The sequence below is a fragment of the Medicago sativa genome, chromosome 7 (genome assembly GCF_051527215.1).
Source record: "Medicago sativa cultivar Bolivia chromosome 7, Bolivia_mono, whole genome shotgun sequence".
Lineage (NCBI taxonomy): Eukaryota > Viridiplantae > Streptophyta > Magnoliopsida > Fabales > Fabaceae > Medicago > Medicago sativa.
Window position 1 is genome coordinate 65,258,298 of NC_140755.1, and position 23,467 is coordinate 65,281,764.

The window sequence follows — 23,467 nt, forward strand, 5'->3', positions numbered from 1 at the left end:
GGTCAAAGATGACTATGAAAATTGCTTAATAGGCATCTTAATTTTATTTTTGATCGGACCGTAATTTTCGATCGGCTTTGTTTTTTATGTAATTTTCTATCAGATCGTAATTTCTAATTGATTTTTTCAGCCAAATAATTTATTTTGAGATGATTATTGAACAACCATCGATGACTAAATGAGAATGGTAGACCAAAAATATATTTTTTGCTTTCTCAGAAGGTAGACCAAAAATCACTAAGCAAACAACAACAACCGACAACGAAAGGCCCAAAACCAGTGACGAATACGCTCCTTACAAAAGATATTGGAAGAATTTTTTTTCCACCCAAAAAACATTCCATGTAGGAAGTATTTGACTCCACACAAAAAAAAAAATGTAAGAGTATTTGAAAAGAAAATGCAAATTTGGTGTCGTTTAAAATATACCTTAAGACAGAATATATCATTGAATTTTGCTCTCCACCCAGCACGTTTTGCTCCCACCCTGCAGCCGTTCCATATTTACCCTTGCGCATGTTAACTAACGCAAGTGTAAAACTATGCGTTAGTTAACATGCGTTGCGCAACTTAAGTAACGCAGGTGTTAAAACACTACGTGAGTTAACTCAAGCACCCATTACGCACCCAATTGCACATGCGTGAGTTAACTCACGCACACTCTGTGCATACAACCAGAAGAGGCAGAAACCTCTTTTTTCCCTGTTTTTTCAATCATTCTTTCATACATTCATTCAAGAACAGAATTTTCATCATTCATTCAATAATACATTCAATCAAGAGCAACTCATGATTATATTACGAAAAATAACGGAATAAAATAAGCGAATAACATAACGGATAATGTCATAAAAACGTTAAAAAACACAAGTGTAATAGGATTACAACCAAATCCAACAAAATGTCAAACAAAAAATAAAACTACACAAGTCATAAAACATAAAAGCCAAGTCATGCTGGTCCATCCCGTGGACTCCTACTCCTCCTCCGCGGTGTCGGCATCTCCTCCAGCATGCTCCACTCAGACTGTATGCCCTGTATGATGCGAAGAACCTCTGGATTACCAAACACATCTGGATGCCCAAGTGCACTGTCCACTCTAGCCCTGATGTTGCTGATGATCTGGTATGGGTCCGGAGGATGTCTGGCCCACTGCTGCTCAACAAGAACCTCCTCGTAAGCAGGGACAGGACGAGGAGGGGCATCAGCTGCGTAGTCAGGAATGGCCGCAGGGGGATTCACAATAGGATGTGATACTCTAACGAACCATCTAATGTACCCCCTAGTATGAGCCCATGGCTGGTTATCCGGAACCGGATGACCCCTCTGCTGATGGCTGAGGACATGTAGAGCAAACTCAGTGAAGGCATGGGCCACATCATCCGCCGCAAGATCCTCTATGTCTGTAGGAGGCCTGGGAATTCTCTGGACATACCCGTACTGCCTAAGAACCCGCTCTGGAAAGTGACGGACCATCCTGTCTTTGCCGGCCATGATCCATCCTGAGTACCAGCATATATCCTGAAAGGGCGTGAGGTGTCGTCGTCTCTCGTACGACATCCAGGTGACATGAGAAAGGTCCATCGCATCGATGGCAGCTCTGTAGTGACGAGGATCAGTAAAGCCCCTGGGAGGTTTCCATTGACTCACAAGTGGGGAAACAGTAGGGTCGTAGGCATCATCATCAATCCTCGGAATGATGTTCGAGAAGTGCGCCAAAGTCCATCCCTGCAAACACAAAGAAACAAATATTTATATTACCGCAAGAATTATACAAACAACTAAACATTTACGATCCAATAAGTAAAAAAGAAGAAAAACAATTATTACCACAAGCAATGTCATGTAACCGTCAATGGAGGCCACAGATGAGTCGGAGGTAAGAGATAGCTGGTCATATAGGAAAGCAAGTCCCATCCCACCCCATGACCAGTTGTCCAACTCGTCCATATCTTGCAGCGCAAGCAGCCAAAGCAGATTAATGTTTTTGCTGTTCTTGGCGGAAAAAATGGTCCAGCCAAGCAAGAGCAACAGAAACGCCTTAACGCAGGCTAATCTAACTACAGCTCGCTCGTTCTCCTCCTCCACTGTGTCAACCTCAAGAAGCTGATTACACCTATTCAAGAGCTCCTCATATCGCCTCTTCAGTACACCAAAACTGATGTGAGAACCACCCTGTTTTATCTGCTCCTTAGCGGCATCCTCCTCTGTAAACAGTAGGTCTGTCTGCATCATCTCTAACCCCTCCTCACGGGTTAACTCTCTATCAGGAAGGAGTCTCCCAGTGATGGGAATGCCTAGGAGACACGCCACATCATCTAGTGTGATGGTCATCTCTCCAACAGGTAGATGGAAGCTGCTGGTCTCCTCATGCCATCTCTCTGTCATCGCACAGACAAACCCGTGAGATATGTTCTCATACCCACTTGTCAGGAGGGGAGTCAGACCGGACATATTCACTTCACTCCAAAACCACTCATTTTGTTCTCCCGGAATAGGCAATGCCAAATTTTTAATGCCCAACTTCTTCCCGTGGGAGATACCTTTCACCCTATGTTTTCTTCGAAACTAAAATACAAAAACAAAACACAACAAACAATAAGTCGTTAAATAAATAATAAGTAAAACAAACATTAAATATATGCTAACATAAATGTTAATTCTAACATTAAATAAGTAAAATAATAATTAGAATAAGTTGTATAAATAGTAAAAGAAGTAAAATAAACACTAAGAAGTTAAATAAACAACATTAATTATTTTAATTGAATTTTAAAACAAAAAATAAGTAAAATAAACATTAAATTATACTTACATCGGCATCAACCCATATCCTACATGCCACATGTCCACCAAAGTTAGGTAAAAGCGAGAGTTCATAAGGCCCCCCTGCATAGCCGTCCGGACCGGCCTCGTACACCACCCTCGGCACCCCCTGAAAACGAGGCTCGGGCTGCTCATGCTGCTGAGGCTGCTCAGGCTCATCATTCTGCTGAGGCTCCTCAATAACAGGCGGCTCCTCAACAGCAGGCTCCTCAATAACAAACTGGTACTGGTGAGGCTGAGGCTCATGAAACTGATACGCATCATGCGGCTGCTGATAGACGTCATAATGCTGCTGATACTGCGTCGGGTCCATAGTCTGGGATGGACCCGTCTGGGACGTTGACCCCCCTGCAGCATCATCTCCATCTCTAGCAAGTCTCGTGCCCCCACCTCTCCCTCGACCAGCCATAGGAGGGCATAGTGCTTGCTTCTCCCTCCGTGCACTACTAGTAGGGGCAGGTCTCCCTAACCTAAGTCTGTCAGTCCTATCCTGAGGCGGCTCAGGCGGTCTCTGAGACGTATTGCTCCTAGACATATCTGCACAACATTTAAAGAAGCAAAAAATCAATGACACATTTTCACACGGACATTGTGTCATTTCTAACAATTCAACAACAACACTAATATTTCGACAGTGTCATTTCAATCCAAAAAAATTAACAATTTGCTACCACATTGCAGTCAAACATGTTATAATAAAAATTAACAAACCATATGCTAACTAATTTGATAAGTCACAATCCAAAAAAACAAAATAATTACCATTGAGACATTTTACCAAACACATGGTGTGCAATTTTCAAACAACTACCTTAATCTAACAATTTGTAGACCCTAAACTACCACATTCTACTCTAAACAACTTCTAAACAACAATTCCTAAGTTAATTCGTCACTAACAATCATCAAAACTAACATGCAAACCAAATTTATAAAAACCTAAAAATGTCATATTTCTTAAAAAAAAAAAAAACTAAAATTTCTACAAGTTAAATGCAATTAAGTCGGGTAATCATCACTTACTTGATAATGTGGGAGAAATTGGCTTTGAATGGTGCAAGAATGATGAAAATCGGATATGGGGGGAAATTTTCGAAGTAGAGAAGTTGGATAAATGAGGGAAATGTGTTTCTGTGTTGCTGATAAATGACTTAACTAACGCTGCGCAAGTTAACTTGCGCAACGCATGTTAAGTCACGCATAAATCACAACTTGCGCATGTTAAGGTGCGCAGCGTGACTTAACTTGCGCAGGGGTAAAAATGGAATGGCTGCAGGGTGCGAGTGATTTGTGCTGGGTGGAGAGCAAAATTCTATATCATCAAGATTAGCTTTCTAAAAATATTTGTGGTTGGTTTTCTTAGAAGTATTGAGGCGGAGAAAGTTCCTCCCAAGTCATTGCACACTTGAGTAACATTGGAAAACCAAAACAAAAATTAAACATTTTTTAGATGGAAAACAACAATTAAACAAAATTATGGATGTCTAAGTCCAAAAATTAATGATTGAAAAGAAAAACTCACAAATCGTTCTTCCAAACAAAACAAATATTTATTAAACATTTGATTTGATTTTTGGTGTTAACCTTAAGTTTTCAGAACTTAGTTTCTCTCAAACGAGTCGTTCATTGGTAGAGTTTATTAATCACTTGAATTCAATCACTTAATGTTAAAAACTTAAGACTTTTAATATTTTTGGAACCGAACCAAACCATTTATAAAACTTTTTACATGTATTTATTTATTTATTTATTTTGTTAGTAGTATAAGACATTGTATTAGTCTATTATCTATTACTCCATCCTCAAAATGAGTGTCGTTTTAGGTGTTTACGCATATATTAAGAAATGCAATGATTAAAAGAAAGAGAATGGTTATTTTACCAAATTATCCTTATTAACTATTGGTTAGTTTTAAAAGTAATACTTTGGAAGTAGTGTGCAAAGTACTAATTGGAGGGTGCAATTGAAAAGAAAAATTTATTATTGCATTGGAAACTTAAAGTGACATTCATTTTAAAACAATTTTTTTTGGCTAAAGTGACACTCATTTTGAAACGGAAGGAGTAGTTTTTATAATGTTTATTATTAATATATAAAACTTTTTGGATGTTTCATATAATTTAAGAGTTTAATGGTGGTAGGTTGACAATTCAAAACAACTTTGCACACGCAACTAATCAAAACATTTAGAATTGTCACATTAATTAAATTATGGCTCAGTTTTTAATTGATGTAGCAATTCTAAATGTTTTGATTGGTTGCATATGCAAAGTTGTTTTGAATTGTCGATCTACTGCAATTAAACTCATTATTTAAATACAATTGATATTTGTTGTTATTTGTTTAGAAAAATGATATTTGTTATTTTTTTTTACAAGATTTGTTATTTTATAATGTTGATTTTAGTATGTTATATATATTGATGTTATTTATCTTGTAATATCTTATCTAACGTAATATAAATATGTTATTATCTGTCAGTAAAAATCAAATTAGTTGAGCTAACCCAAACTACACTTAATTGTATCATATTGGTTTTTTTTTTTTTTTTTACGGAAGCAGCAAAGGTGTAAAACTCTAAAACCATGTAATTTTCTTAATCTTTGAATAACATAGTTTTTTTTCCTCAAAATAGATCTAAAAATCAAACCACTAACACCCTTGAATAGAATCTAGGGGCACTGAGATGCACACTAAAGATAAGATCTCAAATCTCAATGCTTCAAAGTTCAAACAACAAAAAACCCTAGCAAGCCTAAGTAAAAAATCGTAAACGAAGATAAGGCACAATACTAAATTTATGTTTGGTTTCATGTTTTGAGCAGGTGTAATTGATTATGAAGACGTAAAATTAATTTTCATATGTTTGGTTGTTCTTGAATATAATTGATTTTTGTATTAAGAATTGATTTTAACTTGAAATTATGATTTGTTTTACGTAAATATATTAAAATATAAATTACTTTATATTCAACTCATTTTTTAACAACAAAATCCTCGACCAAATGGATTGTTGAAGAACATCTCTATGAAATGATTGTTGGCCTTGGAGAGACTCCAAGTATTGTGACTTGCGATAGTAAGCAAAAAATCCAAAACACAAAATTTGTCGAGGACACATATTTGCGATTGAAATTTATTTATTTCTTAAAAATATTATGAAACTCTTCTGTAGATTTTGAGAGAAGTATTTTGGATTATTGCTTAAACATGTTTAACTATTATATTACCCTAAACCCTGTATAATAAAATCAATTCGAGAGAAATTTCTTATTCTTTTGAGAGAAGTAGTACCTTCTTATTGCTTAATGTGAGTTCTTTTTTATGTCCTATTTCTGTCGTGTTTAGAACACAATTCGAGAGACGTTTCCACGGCTGAATCAGCCCAACAATTTAACTTGCATATGGCTGCACATGCATGAGTAGCAAGAGAGTCGTGCCAGAATCATCGTCATGAGTAGCAAGAGGGAATTGATGCTTCAGACAGAGTCGATGAATGAAGCTCTCCCAACTTCGTCTTATCTTTTCTTTAACATTATGGAGTAAATTTTAACGGTCCGTCTTATATTTTAGAATAGTATAAATCAGAAATTAATCATGTGCATAGTTTTGAATGGTTGAACAAAAGAAAATAGACAAGTTGTAACAAAAAGGCAAATAGACAAAAAAGGAAGGAAACATAAGATATCAGTCTATCACATTGTCATCTAAGCATTTGAACTCCCATAACAGGAAGTTCAATTTAATCAGTACAACAAAATGCAATCTGATTTTGTCAGAAGCGTTAACGCATAGGAGAGTCACAACTAGGCAAATCACAACAATGCTTAGTAACTAAACTGATGAGAGGCTTTGTTAGCATACATATATTAGGTGTTTTATCCACACATTCACTCTTACGCCCCATCTGGTTGAAGAAAGGGGTTTGCAATCTCATCGGTACCATCGGTTGGGGACACGAGCATGACAGCAGTTCCTCTACAAACCTGCATTTTAACAAAAACAGTAAAGTTCAAAGAGTTGATAATTTGCCTTTGTTTTAGCTCAGTGAAATTAAGACTATTGTGAAAAGAAAATAATCATTCAAATGTTGTTTATTTTTCATGTTGTGTGTGTAGCTTCAAACTTGCAGGAAATGCTTTTCAATACATGTAATGCTGTTAATAATTTGATATTATGATATAAAAATTTCAAATTTAGCTCACTTGTAAACAAGGAAAAATTACTTTTACTCTCAAGATTGAAGAAGCTCCCAAACAGCTCCAACCATTACAAAAATAAGATATTATCACTCTATTAAAATGAAAAGAGCAGGTAAATAGGGTATAAAACTCTTTCCTTGCAACTCCTCAACACTGCAATCTCAGGTTTTAACCTTAATTTTCTCTCCCGATAAAGATAAAGATTTGCATACAAACAAGAACTTCCTATTGGTTTCAATTAATAAATGTTTTCCCCATTCTCATCAATTCATCTGACTTGACTCATGGGTCATGACAGTTTAGCTGGTTGGACGAACAAAACATCTGTGTCACAAATTATGTTGCTAATTCAATATGCTCTACTAATTGATTAAAAACACAACTACAGCATTCTGATAATCAGACCAGACATTTATTCATGCAAGTTTCTGTTTAAGAAAAATTAGATGGGAAAGATAGAAGCTTACAATTAAGCCAAGACTTCTTGTCTGATCAGTGGTTTTCAACGGATCATCAGGATCTGCAGCACAAAAAGAAAATACCATGGATTTTAGTTATCAATCTAAGTGTGAGACACATTATAAAAGAATAAGAAAAGATGTTATTTCGTTTATAAAACATTTAACCATTCAAGTCAGTAACCAAAAAAAAAAAAACAGTCAAGTCTATCTTCTACGTTTTAGAAACTAAAACCGAATAGTTGATTTGCAAAGGGTCAAGTCAGTAACTCCCTTCTCAAGCATGGAAAAATTACAGAATATATTTGAAGTATGAATTACTATTATGCAAACAAAACATAGTTGGACTCTTGAATTACAGTTTTCCAAGGGTGAATTTACCAACTGCAGGACTACTGTATTAGATGATAAGCGAGTATATAATTACATCAAAATGACCAAGCTCAATAAGCTTGACAAGAAAGGCTTAGCATGTATGCAAGTACACATAATGTTTGTAGATTCACACAAGTAAATTATTCACGAAATCTAATTATCAAAATATGTGCAACACGTCTCCTTTGTCCATGTTGAGTGACTGTCTATCAAGCAGGTAATCTTGTTGCCAAAAGAATAAGAAAATGTAATCAAATCCAAATAGTTAAAGCAGTATCAATGTTGGTTATTTCAACTGTTGAAAACTGATGTTACAGTATGCTACTTTTAATTAATTGTTGATTCAGGCTTTCACTCTCACAAGTTGCCATAAGTACCTTTTAGTGCTTACTGCTTACTGATTAGATAGTATTGTAAAATAAACAAAAAGTTTAAGCTTAGGAAAGAAAAAAGCATTTTTATGATATAGCTTTGTTTAGAACCTAATTTTATAGCTTTTGAGAAAAGCACCAACACTAACACTGCTTTTTTGGGACTTTTTTTTCTATCCTTTGAAAAGCTTAACTAATTTACTATACAATTTTTGTTAACATTTTTCTAAGATTAAAAGTGTGCTTTTTAAATAAAAAATACATTTTAAGAAAAACACAACAATTGGGCCCTGAATCTGACTCAATGAATTTTCCCCTTCATTACCATCTAATCCTAAATCCTGAAAACCCATCTTATTTCAATGAGTTATATGAAAAATGAAGTCACTGGCATTATATGATCCAAAATTCATAAATATCAAAAACAAATATATCATTGAGTCACTGTGAAAACAAGGTCCTGGTACGATGTAGTGTTTACCTCTCAGAAACTCAACAGCTTCGTCCAGTACAAGGTTAAGTAATTGATCATATCCTTTCAAAGTTCCTGTCACTGAAATTCAACAAATTGAAATATGTTAGACCTCTCATTACCCATGCAAACAATAGTATGCAAAAGCACAATGACAAGAAAAGGGACAGTGAGAATAGTGATTTGAGTGGTAGACAAAAATATAACAAGAGTCTGCTATGAGTGGTTCAAATGCAGTTAGAAGAATAAGAGTGATTTGAATGGTTGGGAGGTTGTAAGCTGTTGGTTGCTTGCTCTATTGGTCTTTTTTTCTATTTTCAGTTCATAATTTCCTTCGCTCCCACAACTTCTTTGATGGTTTCAAGCCTTAAGTAAGAGTAAGGGAATATTCAATGCGAAGACAATATGAATTTGTTGCCTATCCATACTTGACCACTAGTTTCCTAACAAAATATAATGAGAACCCAGAACCTTGAAGCATTGGGTTTATGGGTCTTCTCGCTTATATATTGCTCAAAATTCACTTTTATATCCGATGTGACAAATATGGGACTTCTAACTCACCTCACTCGTACCAGTGTTGACACCCACCACATGAATGGGACCTTCCACCTAACCACCATTGTCCAGTAGACTTTCGACACAAGAAGCAGGTCGAACCCTTGTGCAACCATTGGCTCTGATACCATTGTTGGGTTATGAGGGGAGCCTGGGGGATCATCCACGTTGGGCCAAGAGCAACCACACAAGTGAGTTGGACACCGCATCTTTACCTAAAACCTTAAGGCATTGGGTTTATGGGTCCTCTCACTTATATATTGCTCAAAATTCACTTTTCTATCTAATTTAGGACTTCCAACTCACCTCACACACACTTGCCACAACAAACCTTAACTTAATAATTTTTCTCTTTGGCCTAAAACAAATCATTGAGATGACAAAGAAAATTAACTGTGAATAAAACAAGATTTCATTCCCAAACAACAAAGATCAAATCACAAAGAACATAAGGAAAGGTAAATAATGGAAGGCTTCAGAATCTAGGCTATCAGAAAGGTCAAATCAATTGAAAGAGCAATAGGGAGCACACAAGGGAGAAGCCGCGCATATTGTTAGGATATAGAACATATAGAATAAAGGAAATGCTCGTCTTTACGAAAGATGTAGAGCAAGAAACAAACGAAGTATACATGCTAATATTCTTTTTCACCCACACCAACTTGTTTTCCGCCAAATACGGGAATATCATCACGCCTTCCACTATATAAAACAGACAAGTCACTTTCTTGCTTTTTGTTTTTTCATTTATTCGTAAAAAAATAGCCTCCCCATAGAATAAAAGGGAGTTATAGTAATGAAAGGTTGTTAGTTAATTAGAGGAATATTTGTATAAATAGGAGGGGTGTAAGTGGTTCGGACAAAACCAACGAAACCGAAAGTCCAAACCGAACCAAACCGAAAAAATATCCGACCTTGTTTGGTTCGGTTTGAAACCGATCCAAACCAATCGAAACCAATCTAGTTTGATTTGGTTCATGGTTTTTCATTTCGAGATCCGTGAAACCGATAAACCAATCCGATGATAACCACACTCCTTATTTTACTAATATTATCCTACCTCACACAAACTTATGGTTTAGGCCCAAAATTAAAGTCAAACATAAAATATTTTTTAATCCATTCACTTTATCTCATCATCATCATCATCTCATCTCAACTCTTTCATTTCTACTAAAAAATAAACCCTAGCTGTCAAAAAATAAAAAAAACCTAGCTGTCAAGCACACCAAACTCATTGTTCATCGCTACCGGTCACCGCTGAGATCGTTCATCTCTTGGTTAATTTTATCATGTTTATGCCATTGATTTATACTCTTTATATTTCGTTGTTTTCCATGTTCATTTTCTATGCCATTGATTTATACACGTTTTCCATGTTCTTTTTGGAATTTTTGTATTTGTTGATGAATGATGCATGTATGGATCATGGATAATTGAAATATTTGAGTTTGATGAAGTTGTTTTTGTAGAATGATTGATAAATGAATCTTGGATCATATGTATGAAATATTGAGTAAGGTTAGTTATAAAAAGTTATTTGAAAAATAGAGAACATGAAAAAACAAAATATGAAATACGATTATACAAAGTTCTATGAAATATTTTGTGAGAATATGAATTTTTTTTAATTGTATTTTTAAACAAACCGATCAACCGAACCAATCCAAACCGATTAGTTTGGTTCGGTTTCTTTTTTGAAAAACAGTGAAAACCGAACCAATCCAAACCGATGAAGGTTTCATCGGTTCGGATATTTTTATGACTGAAAACCAATCCAAACCGAACCGTTACACCCCTAAGGAGAATATACAAATAGAGTGGACTCACTTAGACTTGTAAACGTTGGTGTATAGAGCAGTGATTCTGTTGTAAAGGAGAAACCTTTGAATGAGAGTTTTTTTCTCCTATTCTTCCCTATTTCATAATAAAATTGTTTGGGCTCCCAACACATAAGAAGTAAGTTCGAAAATATTTTTCAGCAAACATTTGTATGACATGAAAACATAATTAAGGCTCGTTTGGATTAGCTTATTTTAGAGCTTATGCAAATAAATAAGCATTAATGTATTATTTATATGTTTGTTAAGGTAGTTTATGAAAAAACAACTTATGAATATACAATTTTCGTTAGTAAAATCATATGAGTTAACATAAATACTTAATTATTTGCATAAGCTCTTTTCCATAAGCTCAAAATAAGCTCAATCCAAACAGGCCCTTAATGAGTCATCTACACTAAACCCATTTTGCAAGAGTTGAAATTAGCATCTGCACCTTACATTTCATAAACTAAAAGAGGCTTCTTCGTAAGTTAGAAAACAAGTATTTATAACAGTTAAGAAGCTCTCATAAGCTAGAAACCGATCCAAACTGGATAGTTATCACATCCTTCAGCAAATTTAAGAGTAAAGAGATGTCCGTGTAAATGCAAACATTGGGCTTCTTCATTCAACTGCACCAAAGGCTTCTTCATTCAACTGCACCAAAGAGTTTTATGAAGCACAAACTACCCATTCTCAACAAAAACGCCCCAAAATTATTCAATAGATAAGTGGCAACCTAAAGTTAAGCCCCAACTACTTAGCGTAAGTGATTAAGCCGTGAGTCCCCGTTAGCTTAGCTCAGTTGGTAAGAACAACGCATAGTATATGCAAGGTCTGTGGTTCGAACCCCGGACACCACCATAAAAGTGATTAAGCCGTGAAACATGAGCCGAGTTTAATAAAATGCTCAGGGTTCGAACTCTGATTACTAACATAACATACTAGCAACTAATATTTTGCCTATAAAAAATAATAATTAAAGGAAAAAAAAGGTTAAAAGCAATCCAAAACATTGAACAATTAAAAAAAAAAAAAAAAAAACTGGTAATGAAAGTAAGAGGAAAACGCAGCGTTTTATAAGAAGAAGAAGAAGAAGAAACCCTAAAAATGGGTTACCTTGTCTACCACCGGTGAGCTTAACTTGAACACCTTTGTCAACGAATTTTGCCAAATCCAAAACTGTTTCTTTCCTCCCTGACTGTTAATCACATATAAAATTAAACACACGTTAATCAATTAAATAAACTGTGAGATTAATTTAATTAATTTGAGTGTGTATGATTTGTGTAATTGTACTCACCATGTCGAAGTCTCAGTCACTCACTCAGTCGCCGCTGTTTGTACTATGTGAGAGAGAATACAGAGACGATCTGAGGTGCAGGTGGGTTAAAACTTAAAATGTGTTAGGCCTTTATATCACTAAAATTATATTATATTTTTTTTAAAGGAAAATTAATTTTCTTATTTAAAAAATACCCAAATTCATTTTAATAAATATAAAAGTTTAAATAAATCACACAAAAAAAAATGTACATATATTTTTATCCCTTTGTTAGGGAAAAAAATCTATCACTCCAAATGTATTATTTTTTATTTACTGTTTTTATGATAACGGAAAGAAGTTAAGGAACTAGCATAGAGGTGAAGATACATTTTGACATCACAAAAGGAAAAATAAAGTCAATATTTACTCCACCAACGAAGTTTCATGACCCTTATAGTAAGGAAGTTCGTATATTTATTAGTCTCTCGATACATATGACAAATATTGATTATCAAAGTTGGGGAGTTTGGGAGAGAAACAACCTTAGAAAAGGAGAAGTTTAAGAAAAAGATTTTGACCTCAGTGTATTTACCACCACTTTGGTTTATCTCACACTCCATCAAATCAATAAATAAATATTGCGTCGATTGAAAATGGTGTTGGAGGATGTATGTGAATTAGAGGGTTTGTGGTTTAAGTTGTTGGTCGCTCGATGTGGTTTGGAGAGCAATCTAATGAAGGAAGGTGGGCTTAAAGCTTAGGTGTGGTGGAAAGATATTATGGGAGTCTAAAGAGGTGTTGGGATGGGGGTGGTAATTGGTTCAATGATAATTTGGTTAGAGCGGTGGATAATGGAGCTAATACTTTGTTCTGGTTAGACTCGTGTTTGGAGAGGGGGCTTTTTATGTTTAAGATTTAGTAGGTTGTTTGGGTTAGCTGAAAATCACTTTGTCTATTGCTAAGATGTGTAATTTATAGCGAAGAGATGAAGGTGACGTATGAGGCTTCTGCTTCATGCACGAGAAGATGAGATGTTAGAGGAGCGTTGTTTGTTGCTTTATAATAAATTTCTTTCAAGAAAGCAAATCAGTTTTTTTTCCAAGAAAGAAAATCAGATGTCTAGGGTGGGAATCTTGATCCGGATGAAAGTTATCATTTTCTTTGTATACTTAGCCTGTCAGCTTTCTTGGATAGTTAGACAGGTATTTTGTTGCCTTCATATGACTTTTTTTGGTAATGGTTGATTTTAGTTTCGTTTTCGCTTCTTCAACCAAAAATAATTATTTTTGTCTTTAATTTAACTTTTATACTATAAACACAAACATTATTTCATTAGATGCATAAACAAAAATGTCAAACCTCCATAACCAGTTATTGTGAAATTGAATGTTGATGGAAGTTGCAACTCTCGTGGAGGGATTAATGCTGGTGGTCTTATTCGGGATGATAAAGGTAATTGGCTTGTTGGGTTCTCCTCCAATGATGGTCAAGGTGATGTGTTATTTGCTGATTTTTTTGCAATTTATCTTAGTATATATCACTCTTCTGCTTCAACATGGGCATTCAAGAGCAATCATATAATCAGATAGCCTTGAGGCTATTCAGTTGTTGACTCGAAGAAACGAGTTAGAGTTTCATGAATATAGTTTGTTATTGTTAAGGATTACCTGTTTGATCGATCATGCCCCATGATTGGTCTTGCATCATATATTTTGAGAAGCTAATCTTAATACTAATTGGTTGGCAAAATATGGAAATTCTTCCGCTATGGGTGTCACTACATGGTCCTCTCCGCCTTTTGAGCTCTTAGATCAGTTGTGTGGGGATGCCCTGGGCATTTTTTTTTTGGGAAAAGAAGCTAACAAAAAGAAAAGAAATAAAAAAAAACTAAAAACTAGTCTCTGTGATACATATCTTGTTGGGCATCAGCCTGCAGCAGCGGAAGCAAACCCTCTGGTGGCTCCAAAAGCTCACGCCAAATTCCAGAACTTGCAGCTTCTAGTTTAGCCATGAAATCAGCGGACGAATTCGCCTCTCTCACAGAATGCTTTAACCGGACACTCCAACTCCTTTGCAATAAATCAAGCACATTATTGATAATTGCCGCATAATGATGTCAATGATTCACCATGGTTGAAACTAACTGAATAACCAGCGTACAGTCAGAGTAGCAAATTACATCTCTATATCCTCTATCCCAAGCTGCTTTCAAGCCATGAAATAGAGCTAACAATGCTACATGTATGATTGTGGAAATACCAACATTTCCAGCAAACCCATATAGCCAACTGCCATCATTCCTACGCAGAACGCCACCAAAACCATATATTCCAGGATTTTCAAAATTGCTGCCATCAACATTCAAGGCAAGCTGCCATCAACATTCAAGTCAACGGCCGTACTCTTCTCCGGATGCCAAGTCACGTAACGACCACCTATATTCGTTGGTGAAGCCGGAGAGAAAACAGAACGAAGAAGGGCTGCTAAGTTGTTAATTTTTAGCTTCAAGGAGAAAATATAAATTATCTCATATTTAGTGTCTTTTTCTATTATTTTTCTTTTGATTTATTTTAATTCACCAAAAAACCATAAACACAAATGTAAATGATTTATAAAAAAAAAGGTTGAATATGTTTTTAGTCCTATAAATATACCTATTTTTCGTTTTAGCCATTCTAAAAATTTTCTGTCTTTTATTCCCCAAAAGTTTTCCATTTAAACTTTTGGTCCACCAATTTAAATAAACTTATATATAAATATATAATTGATATTTTTGAATGAAATTTTGCATGAACGTTTATAATATTATAAGAATATCTCCTAAAAAAATTATATTTTTTTACAATATTATTGGAATTCATATTTAATTCGTGTTTTGTTAAAAAATTTAATTTTTTTTGGAAGAGATTGTTATAATATTTTACATATTTTTACACATTTCATTAAAAAATAATAATGAATTGACTTAAAAATAAGGATCAAAAGTGGTGATTGAAAATTTTATAAGGATTTTTTTGGTGGTGGGACTGAAGTTCAAACCTCGAACCTTGTATATAGTATCTATTGTCCATATTAACTGAGTTAAGCTCACCAGCACGAAAATTTTATAAAGATTAAAAATGGAACAAAATCTTTAGAAAAGAGTAAATAAGCAATTACCCCTCTGAAATTGTAAGTTTAGTCAACATGATGTTTTGCAAATACCCCCCCCCCCCCCCCCCCCCCAGGAAAACAATTAACAATTAACTCAGGCCATTTTCATTGTTAAATGTCAAAATGAAATATGGAACTAGAAACAACATATGGAACATCTTATTAGGCCATTTTCATTCCAATGAGAACACCTTTGGAATCAACACTCACCCACCTACCTCACAATTATCATCTTCTTCATAATTACCTTCATAGTAGATTTTACAATTTCCATAAAATGTTTAACAAGGAACAAACTTTATATCACCACAAGCCTCACATTCACCATCACCTCAAGCGATTTCTCAAGCTTATTGTCATCATGAAGTTTCTGAATTTCCTCAACTCCACCAATGTATTTCTTTTCAAAAAACACTTTTGATAATCCTCCTTTATACCATAGTACCCTTCACCGTAACTCTTTAAGCTATTCCTTAAATCCCAAATGCATTTCTCAAGCTTCCTTGTTTGCCTCTAATATCGTTTGAGTCAAGTATAAGAAAAAAATATATATAAATTTTTAAGTCAGGGGGCATTTTGCACATAAGTGTAAAATTTCAAGGGGTATTCGCAAAACGTCATGCTGACTAACAGAAGAATTTAACAGAGGGGGTAAATTGATTAACTTAGTGCAATTTCAAGGGTAATTGAAGTTTTGTTAATTTCATGGGTAATTGACGAAACTTACCATTTCAGGGGTAATTGCCTAATTACGTCCGTTTGGTTCGAGAGTTTTGGAGGGGAGGGGAGGGGATGGGAGATTTTTAATTTGAAGTGTTTGGTTCAATTTTTAGAAGGGGAGGGGAGGGGAGGGGAGAGGAGCAAATTTTATTACATTGTCAAAATTATCCTTATATTAATTTAAAATCTCAATATTATCCTTGTAACAAGATGTTTTTATTATTATGCTAACTTTGAAACAACTTTTACTATTATTAGGTTATAAATTATATTATCTTGTAACAACTTTTATTCCATATTATTAACAATTTTTTATTGTAACTACTTTTATTCCATATTATTAACAATTTTTCCTTGTAACAACTTTTATTACTCCTTGTAACAACCCTCTTACTAATCCATTATTCCATGGTCTACATTATGTTGTTATCGATTACATCGTTATTGTTTCGTTACTCTATTATCCTTATCCTTATTTAATTAAATTTAAAGGTAAAACAATAAAATAATTTTTCCTTCAAAAAAAAAATAATTTTAAAATCTCTCCCTTTCTCTTGTGAACCAAACACACTTTTAATTAAAATAATATATCCCCTCCCCTCCCTTCCGTTAAAATCCCATCCCCTCGTAATTCTCGAACCAAACGAAAAAAAAAAATGTCAATGAGTTAAAACAACCTACTACCAACACACATACACTTACACCGCGAAGCATCTTCAACTTTCTTCTTCTCCCTTTCGCAAACCAAAAACACTCTCATCATAAACGACACATCGTCGATCACCAAAACCCTAACAACAATGGCCACCGACAAATCAGTCCTCGCTGTAATCAGAGCCGCGCGACCAACCTTCCGCAACCAAAACGACAAAATCGCTTTCGTCGTTCACTCTTCTTTCCTCGCTTCCGGTTACATCCTCACCGCCACTGGTCCTCAAGCCCTCTCCGATACCGCTCTTTCCAACCCCTCTAATGGTAACCCTAAAAAAATCTTCTTTTTTCTTTCTTTCAATTTTTGGTGAATTTTGATGTATTTATTGATTTTTGTGTGTAGATGAGGTTTCTGTTGATCATTGGAATGAGTTGAATGATGAATATGCGTTTGTTTACGCGAATTCGCAGAAGGAGGGTTTGAAGAAAGTGCTTGTTAAATGTCTTGTCATGAATGGGAAGTTGCTTGTTCATGCTTTGTGTGAAGGGTTTAAAGAGCCTCTGCATCTTGAAATCAAGTAATTTTTTTTTATATTTATGGTTGGAAATTTTGATTGTTTTGATGTTTTGTGTTGTTGATAAATTTGGATTTTAGAAGATGGTTTTTTTGTTTTGTTTTGTTGAATTATGCTAATTTTGGAAATTGGGGTATTACTCTTTTTCTTTTGTGGGTTTTGTTGTAAACTATTTAACACTTACACACAGAGAGACACGACACTTACAGGTCTATATCAGTAGTAATTTAAGAAAATGCATAACCGAATGTAATCACATGTGTCAGACGTGGACATTGGCTGGACTCTTCGATCAGAAGTGTCGGTGCTACTGAGGCTGTAAATAACTTGATTTTCTTATTATTTTTGTGTTGAAAATTTTGGATTTTTGCAACTGGGTTTTCTGTGTTGGATTGGATTATGATAATATGGAAAATGGGGGTGTTGATTTTATTTTTTGTTATGCTGTAAAGGATCTGGAACAGTGTTGGGCTTTAAAAAACCAACACGAGAATAAATTAAGCGTAGCAGAGATAAGGTTGTTGCGTTGGATGTGTGGTAAGACTAGATTGATTGGATTATAAAGGACAACATTAGAGAGAGTCAGGGTAGCACCTATAGTAGAAAAGATGGTGGAAACTAGCCTAAGGTGGTTTGGGCATGTAGAGAAAAGGCTTGTGGATTGTGTAGTAAGGAGCGTATATCATAGATAGGGTAGTCGAATCACTAGTGACAGAGGAAGACCTAGAAAAACTATTAAGAAAGATAGAAATATGATATATAATAGAACATTATGGTGTCTGTTGTAAATTCCTCCTTCATCGTGGTCCTCCCCTAGCCGCCTAATTGCGGTATTTCGGTTGCCTCCGTTGCAGCCTCCAACACCTTCATTATGCTGGCTGTGAAGGGGTGGGTTTAGTTCCACATTGTTAAGAGATATGGCCTATGTAGTGTTTATAAAGCATGCCCTCACCTTACAAGTCGGTTTAGTAAGGATGAGTTAGGCCCAATATAAATCTGAGAACGTTGTTTGATCCATGTAGCCGACCCCACTTAGCGGGATAAGGCTTGATTGTTGATGTAAATGATCTGATTTTTTGTGTAGGACATTTATGATTTTCATAACTGTGTTTCTTTGTTGGATTGAATTCTGCCCTCGTTGGATAAACATCTTAATATAGTGCTTACAACATAGACACTTATCGTAAAAGTGCTTGTGTATAAACTATTTCTATATCTATAAAATAAAGCAAGAATAAAGTCAAACTATTTTCATGTAAACTATAAGTTGTTTTTGTAAGCTATCCTTGTGCGCTTATATCATGTGTTGTTTCTATAAGATCTCCCAAACAGTTTGATAAATGTTTATACCAGCTGATAAGCTCAAATAAGTCGATACAAACAAATTTGCTTATTATCTGAAGTGTCTAAGGAGCAAGTAAAACCTTGATTTTAGTTTAGGATTTTTTATCCGTTTGTGCAAGGCTTAGAATTTTGTGATTTTTGTGTTTTATTATGCTCCCTTTGAGACGTGTTCTGTGTTTTTCTATGTGTGCAGTGTTGGGGACTATGCTGGAGAAGATGGAGGTAGCAATTTTTCTCAGCAGTTCAAGAATTTGGACAAGCTGGTGAAGAAAATAGATGCTGATATTTTGTCAAAATTAGATGGTTCAGCCAATGCCAGCTCATCAACTAAGAGGTAAATATGGATTCTGTGAACTGTCCTTTTCAATTTTCAATGTAATATGCATGTGCATGCCTTATATAATTCTTCGGGAGTACATACTTGAAAATTTTGAATTGGGCAATTGCCCAGTCATGACTTATAAGAGTACAAATCTTTATGCTGATAGTGAATGGAAATGATCTGTTTAAAGCTTATGATTATTATTGATTGTTGAATCATGCATACACGAACGAGTGATGGTGTAAAAAAGCTTCTATATTGGCAGTGGATGAAAATTAAACTTTACATCGTTTTTTCGGATAATGTTTGTTATTAGCCATGGAACATAGCTACAAACGCAAACACCGAACACAGTCTCTAAATTTCATTAGTTTTCTGTTTCCATGTTAAAACGAAGACAGCAAAACAAATTGAAAGAATTAAAAGTATCTTTTCACACCAACAAATGTTTTTGTATATGCTTTTTTACTTGGTTCATTGCTCCATGGGTGAATGCTATATTAGCTAGTTTCTTATTTGAGTTGACCAAACGAAGCACTTCAATAAGAGGAAGTGCACCCTTCAAACAAATCATAGTGTGCTTTTAGAACTCCTGGTCTAGTAAACAACATCCTCGGTGGCTTTCCCATCCCTTCTCCGTGCAAAGCTGCTGGACTTTCATTCCTTACATGTCAACATTCTTATCAAAGCATCCTTGATTTCTCAAATTCTTCTCTAGCATCAAATCAAAACAATGTTTTGTACAAGGTGTCCAATATAACCTTTTTCTTTTCTGTTTCAATATCTCACCAACAGCTTTGTATTTTGCTACATTGTCGGGGGCAATTTGGATAACATATTCTTCTCCAACATCTTCCACAATGGCGTCCATCCATCGTCTTAATTGTTTTCAGTTGTTTTAGATATATGAGATGCATCTTTCAACTTCAAAATGACTGTTAGTATGGTGCACCCCAACCTCTTCCATTCAGCTTAATTCAGTTTCATATTCTTACAAATATGCATTTGTTAACTTCACTTCCTTTAGATAATTCACTTCACTCTAAGTTCATTATAAGATGCTGGCATTACTGTAGGAAAAATTCACAAATGCTTGACATGCTTCCTCTCGTTTTTTTTTTCTTTTTTTATTTTAAATATACTGTTATAGTAACTTTGTGCTAATTTCCCTCCTTGAAAAAATTACTAGAGCCCTAAAAAAATTTCTTCGTTACTTTTTCTTTTTTACACGACCTCCACCTCTTCATTAACTTTTGGATATTTTGATCGGATTCTGCTGCAAACCAACACGCAACAGTGTTCAACCAATGTAAGATAATAAAAGGTTAAATTAAATGATTTGCAGTGTGCACAATTAAAGTTAGAAGCAAATTCAACAAATAAAAAACACAGCAATAGGCAAAAAAATCTAAATATCCAGAACAAGTTACAGACTAATGTAGTAAAACTATACAAAATAGGCACAATACATCATAAGAAGGGTATCACATCCATGTCGGAGTAAAAAAATTACCTTTTTAAATGGACACCCGAATGAGGTGTTTGACATGCACCTTATGGGTGTTGGTTGTAGGATCTATGGGCAGCTTTCTGTTTTGTTATTATAAGAATGATGCATTAGTAAACCTGGCCATTGTATTTGTTACATTTGGGATAGTTATGTTGTACCATGATGCAATCCCTATGTATTACATTCTTCGTGAACTGAGACAATTTTTCCAAAATTGTTTTTGTTTCCTTCACAGCTCAGGAACTAGTGACAGCACAAGACAAGAGACATCTGAACCTGTTCCTGGATTTGGTGAACCTGCTGGTCCTCATGATTATCACCCTGGGTAAGAAATTTCTAATTCCTGATGCTATTTAAGTTTCACTGTGTTACATTTTAATGCTGCTCAGTGGTCTGATTGTCGAATATGTGATTAATTTTGGGCTGTCTTATTGTTGACTATTTTGAGCTTATTGGTTTGACCACCCTGTTTGGTATATATTTTATCCAACACAAAAGTGGTATTTCCCACATTCTGATGCAATATTTTAAAAAAAAAAATCTTTAGCTCCTTTCATTGAAGTGTGTTTCTGATTTCCAAAATCTAGAACTAAGCGGAAAAAAGAGGGTGTTACTGTTAGGATCCTCTCCAAATCAAGACTAATTGGACCCATCAAATGTCACATTATTATCTTGACCCTGCATGTATATATGTTTTCCTGGGTAGTGGGGTTATTTAGTATTGATGGAAAGGGAAGTTACATGTGTGACTTCAATTATGATGTTCAACATATGGTTGCTGTTTGCTATTAGGCCAAAAGAAACCCTACTATATAAACGTGCCTAGTTTCCTATTGGCTATCTTGTCAAAGATTTAAAAAATTTAAAAATTGTTAACTATGATATTATATTTATCTTTCTTGGACAAAGATTTCTTCATGTATTGAGCATACTTGCTATGGCTAATGTAACCACTAGTCTTTGGAAATTGTTGAATTCCACTATTCCATATCATGATGTTACTTCAACAGTTAAACCTCTATGTCTAGTTTATGATTTTTTTTGTTGTCATCAAAATTCAAAACTGTTTTTTGCTTAGCTTATGAAAACAAACTGTTTTTGCTTATTCTCCTTTTAAGTTACATACTTATCCACTTTAATGGAATAATTAGTTACCTTATGCCGTGCTATCTTTATGATCCCCTTCTCTAATTTTGTACTTGTACAAGTACTTTTGGCTTCTGTACTAATTCATCGAGAGCATCAATATTTTGTTGTGTTTGTACAGATTCATTGTCCCTCCAGTTCCCGCTGGTTCTGGTAGTGATCTTTTTCCAGGGCCTGGTGCCGGTATGTATCCGTCAAGGTAAAACCCCACCCCACGTTACATTTCTTTTGTCTCTTGGGACGATTGTAAATTCTTGTTTTTAACAATTCTTATATCCTTCTAAATATGCACCACTCAATTTCAGGGGTGATCATGACTTTGGAGGCAGCATGCTCGTAGGGCCTAATGACCCCCGTTGGTTTGGTGGTGGTACTGGTGGTGGAGGACCTGGTTTTATTGGAGGAGGATTGCCGTAAGTCATTTAAACTCTATATTATTGATCTTTGACTGATCAGTGTAGTTAAATGTTAAAGGCAACAAAACCCCAAGGCACACCCTTGGGTGCTAAGTCTAGGGAAAGGAAGAAGAGTCCACCGTATTTTGTAGAGGGAACCTAACATTTAACAACTTTACTTATTTTATCATTTCTATGTATATAATCTGTTCAGTGTCGCAACCTTGACGTGTCTTGCAAGATATAATTTTTACTTTTGATCGCCAGCGACTATCTTCATGGGGTGTATGGCTTTTGTTGCCTCTTGCCTCTAGGCATTAAAATGCCGTTAGCGCCTTTGAGGGTGCCTTTTGTATTTGACTACCCTGTGATTGATACATGTGGCTAATTTCAATGCTTATATCTAACTATGAATTTATCTAAATAGGGGTGTTCCACCGGGTGCTCGATTTGATCCTATTGGACCTCCTGGTGTCCCTGGTTTTGAGCCCAACCGATTTGCTAGGTATGGTTGAGTATATCATATGTGTTTGTATACATGTATATCATGATATATTTCAAAATAGAATTTTACATCATGTTTTGAACATAGCTGTTCCACAATTTGTTTTAGTCAATCTTCGACTACATTTTTCACATGTTAAGGAATTATTATATAACATAACACTTTTCTTTCCTATCTTGCAGGAATCCTAGAAGGCCAGGATTTGATGCTCATCCAGATTTGCAACATTTCCGAAGAGACACTGATTCAGATTACATATAGTCGCATTTGATATCAACACCTCTCTCTCACTTTCCATTTCCATATGAATATGACAATAGGATGATTGTAAATTTGTGAAAATTCAAGAATTTAGCTGTAAGTTTTGTTTAAATAAGCTTCATATATATTATATTAATCATCAGAACATCAGACATAATACTTATTCCTCAATTTAGTTTATATTCGTTATAATCCTTTTGCTAATTACAGTGTTGATCTGTTTTCAGAATTGGTATTTTTGAATTATTTATTATTTATTTTGTTGGGAAATATTTATTTTTGTATCTAGTTTCATCACTCTCAATTCAATACAATATATTATATTTTGCATTTATGATACTGATGAATGCACCAATATTTGATAAATACACTCAAAACCATTTTCTCGCTCTTTCATTTATACATTTTTTCTTAATATATATGAAATGAACAATATGCTTAGTTATTTTGAGACAAAGGGAGTATCTAGTTTCTAATATAGACCAAATCATTTGTTGAATGAATATAAAAAGTGAATTTTTAAGAATAATAGT

The 23,467-nt window shown here is 34.8% G+C and overlaps 2 protein-coding genes across 2 annotated transcripts; one reads left to right on the forward strand and one right to left on the reverse strand.

The window, feature by feature from the left end:
- Positions 1-6,500: 6,500 nt before the first annotated feature.
- On the reverse strand, positions 6,501-12,504 carry LOC146907726 (sm-like protein LSM7). Its single transcript, XM_085723567.1, has 5 exons — positions 12,389-12,504; positions 12,205-12,286; positions 8,714-8,785; positions 7,496-7,548; positions 6,501-6,812 (listed from the first exon to the last, which is right to left on the reverse strand). Exons 1-5 carry the CDS (start codon positions 12,389-12,391, stop codon positions 6,723-6,725), a joined length of 300 nt encoding a protein of 99 aa, XP_085579693.1. The 5' UTR covers positions 12,392-12,504; the 3' UTR covers positions 6,501-6,722.
- Positions 12,505-16,919: 4,415 nt separating this feature from the next.
- Positions 16,920-23,204, forward strand: LOC146907727 (proteasome inhibitor-like protein). The gene is made up of 8 exons (XM_085729617.1): positions 16,920-17,200; positions 17,280-17,454; positions 18,989-19,129; positions 20,863-20,952; positions 21,895-21,972; positions 22,079-22,186; positions 22,596-22,673; positions 22,856-23,204. Exons 1-8 carry the CDS (start codon positions 17,026-17,028, stop codon positions 22,932-22,934), a joined length of 924 nt encoding a protein of 307 aa, XP_085585743.1. The 5' UTR covers positions 16,920-17,025; the 3' UTR covers positions 22,935-23,204.
- The last annotated feature ends 263 nt before the right edge of the window (positions 23,205-23,467 follow it).

Coding starts and splice junctions, on each gene's coding strand:
- LOC146907726 (XM_085723567.1), bottom strand. Junction 7,549..8,713: donor AGCTGTTGAGTTTCTGAGAG/GTAAACACTACA, acceptor TTTGTGCTGCAG/ATCCTGATGATCCGTTGAAA. Junction 6,813..7,495: donor CAAGAAGTCTTGGCTTAATT/GTAAGCTTCTAT, acceptor GTTAAAATGCAG/GTTTGTAGAGGAACTGCTGT.
- LOC146907727 (XM_085729617.1), top strand. CDS start 17,026: ATGGCCACCGACAAATCAGTCCTCGCTGTAATCAGAGCCGCGCGACCA. Junction 22,187..22,595: donor TTTATTGGAGGAGGATTGCC/GTAAGTCATTTA, acceptor TTATCTAAATAG/GGGTGTTCCACCGGGTGCTC. Junction 22,674..22,855: donor GAGCCCAACCGATTTGCTAG/GTATGGTTGAGT, acceptor CCTATCTTGCAG/GAATCCTAGAAGGCCAGGAT.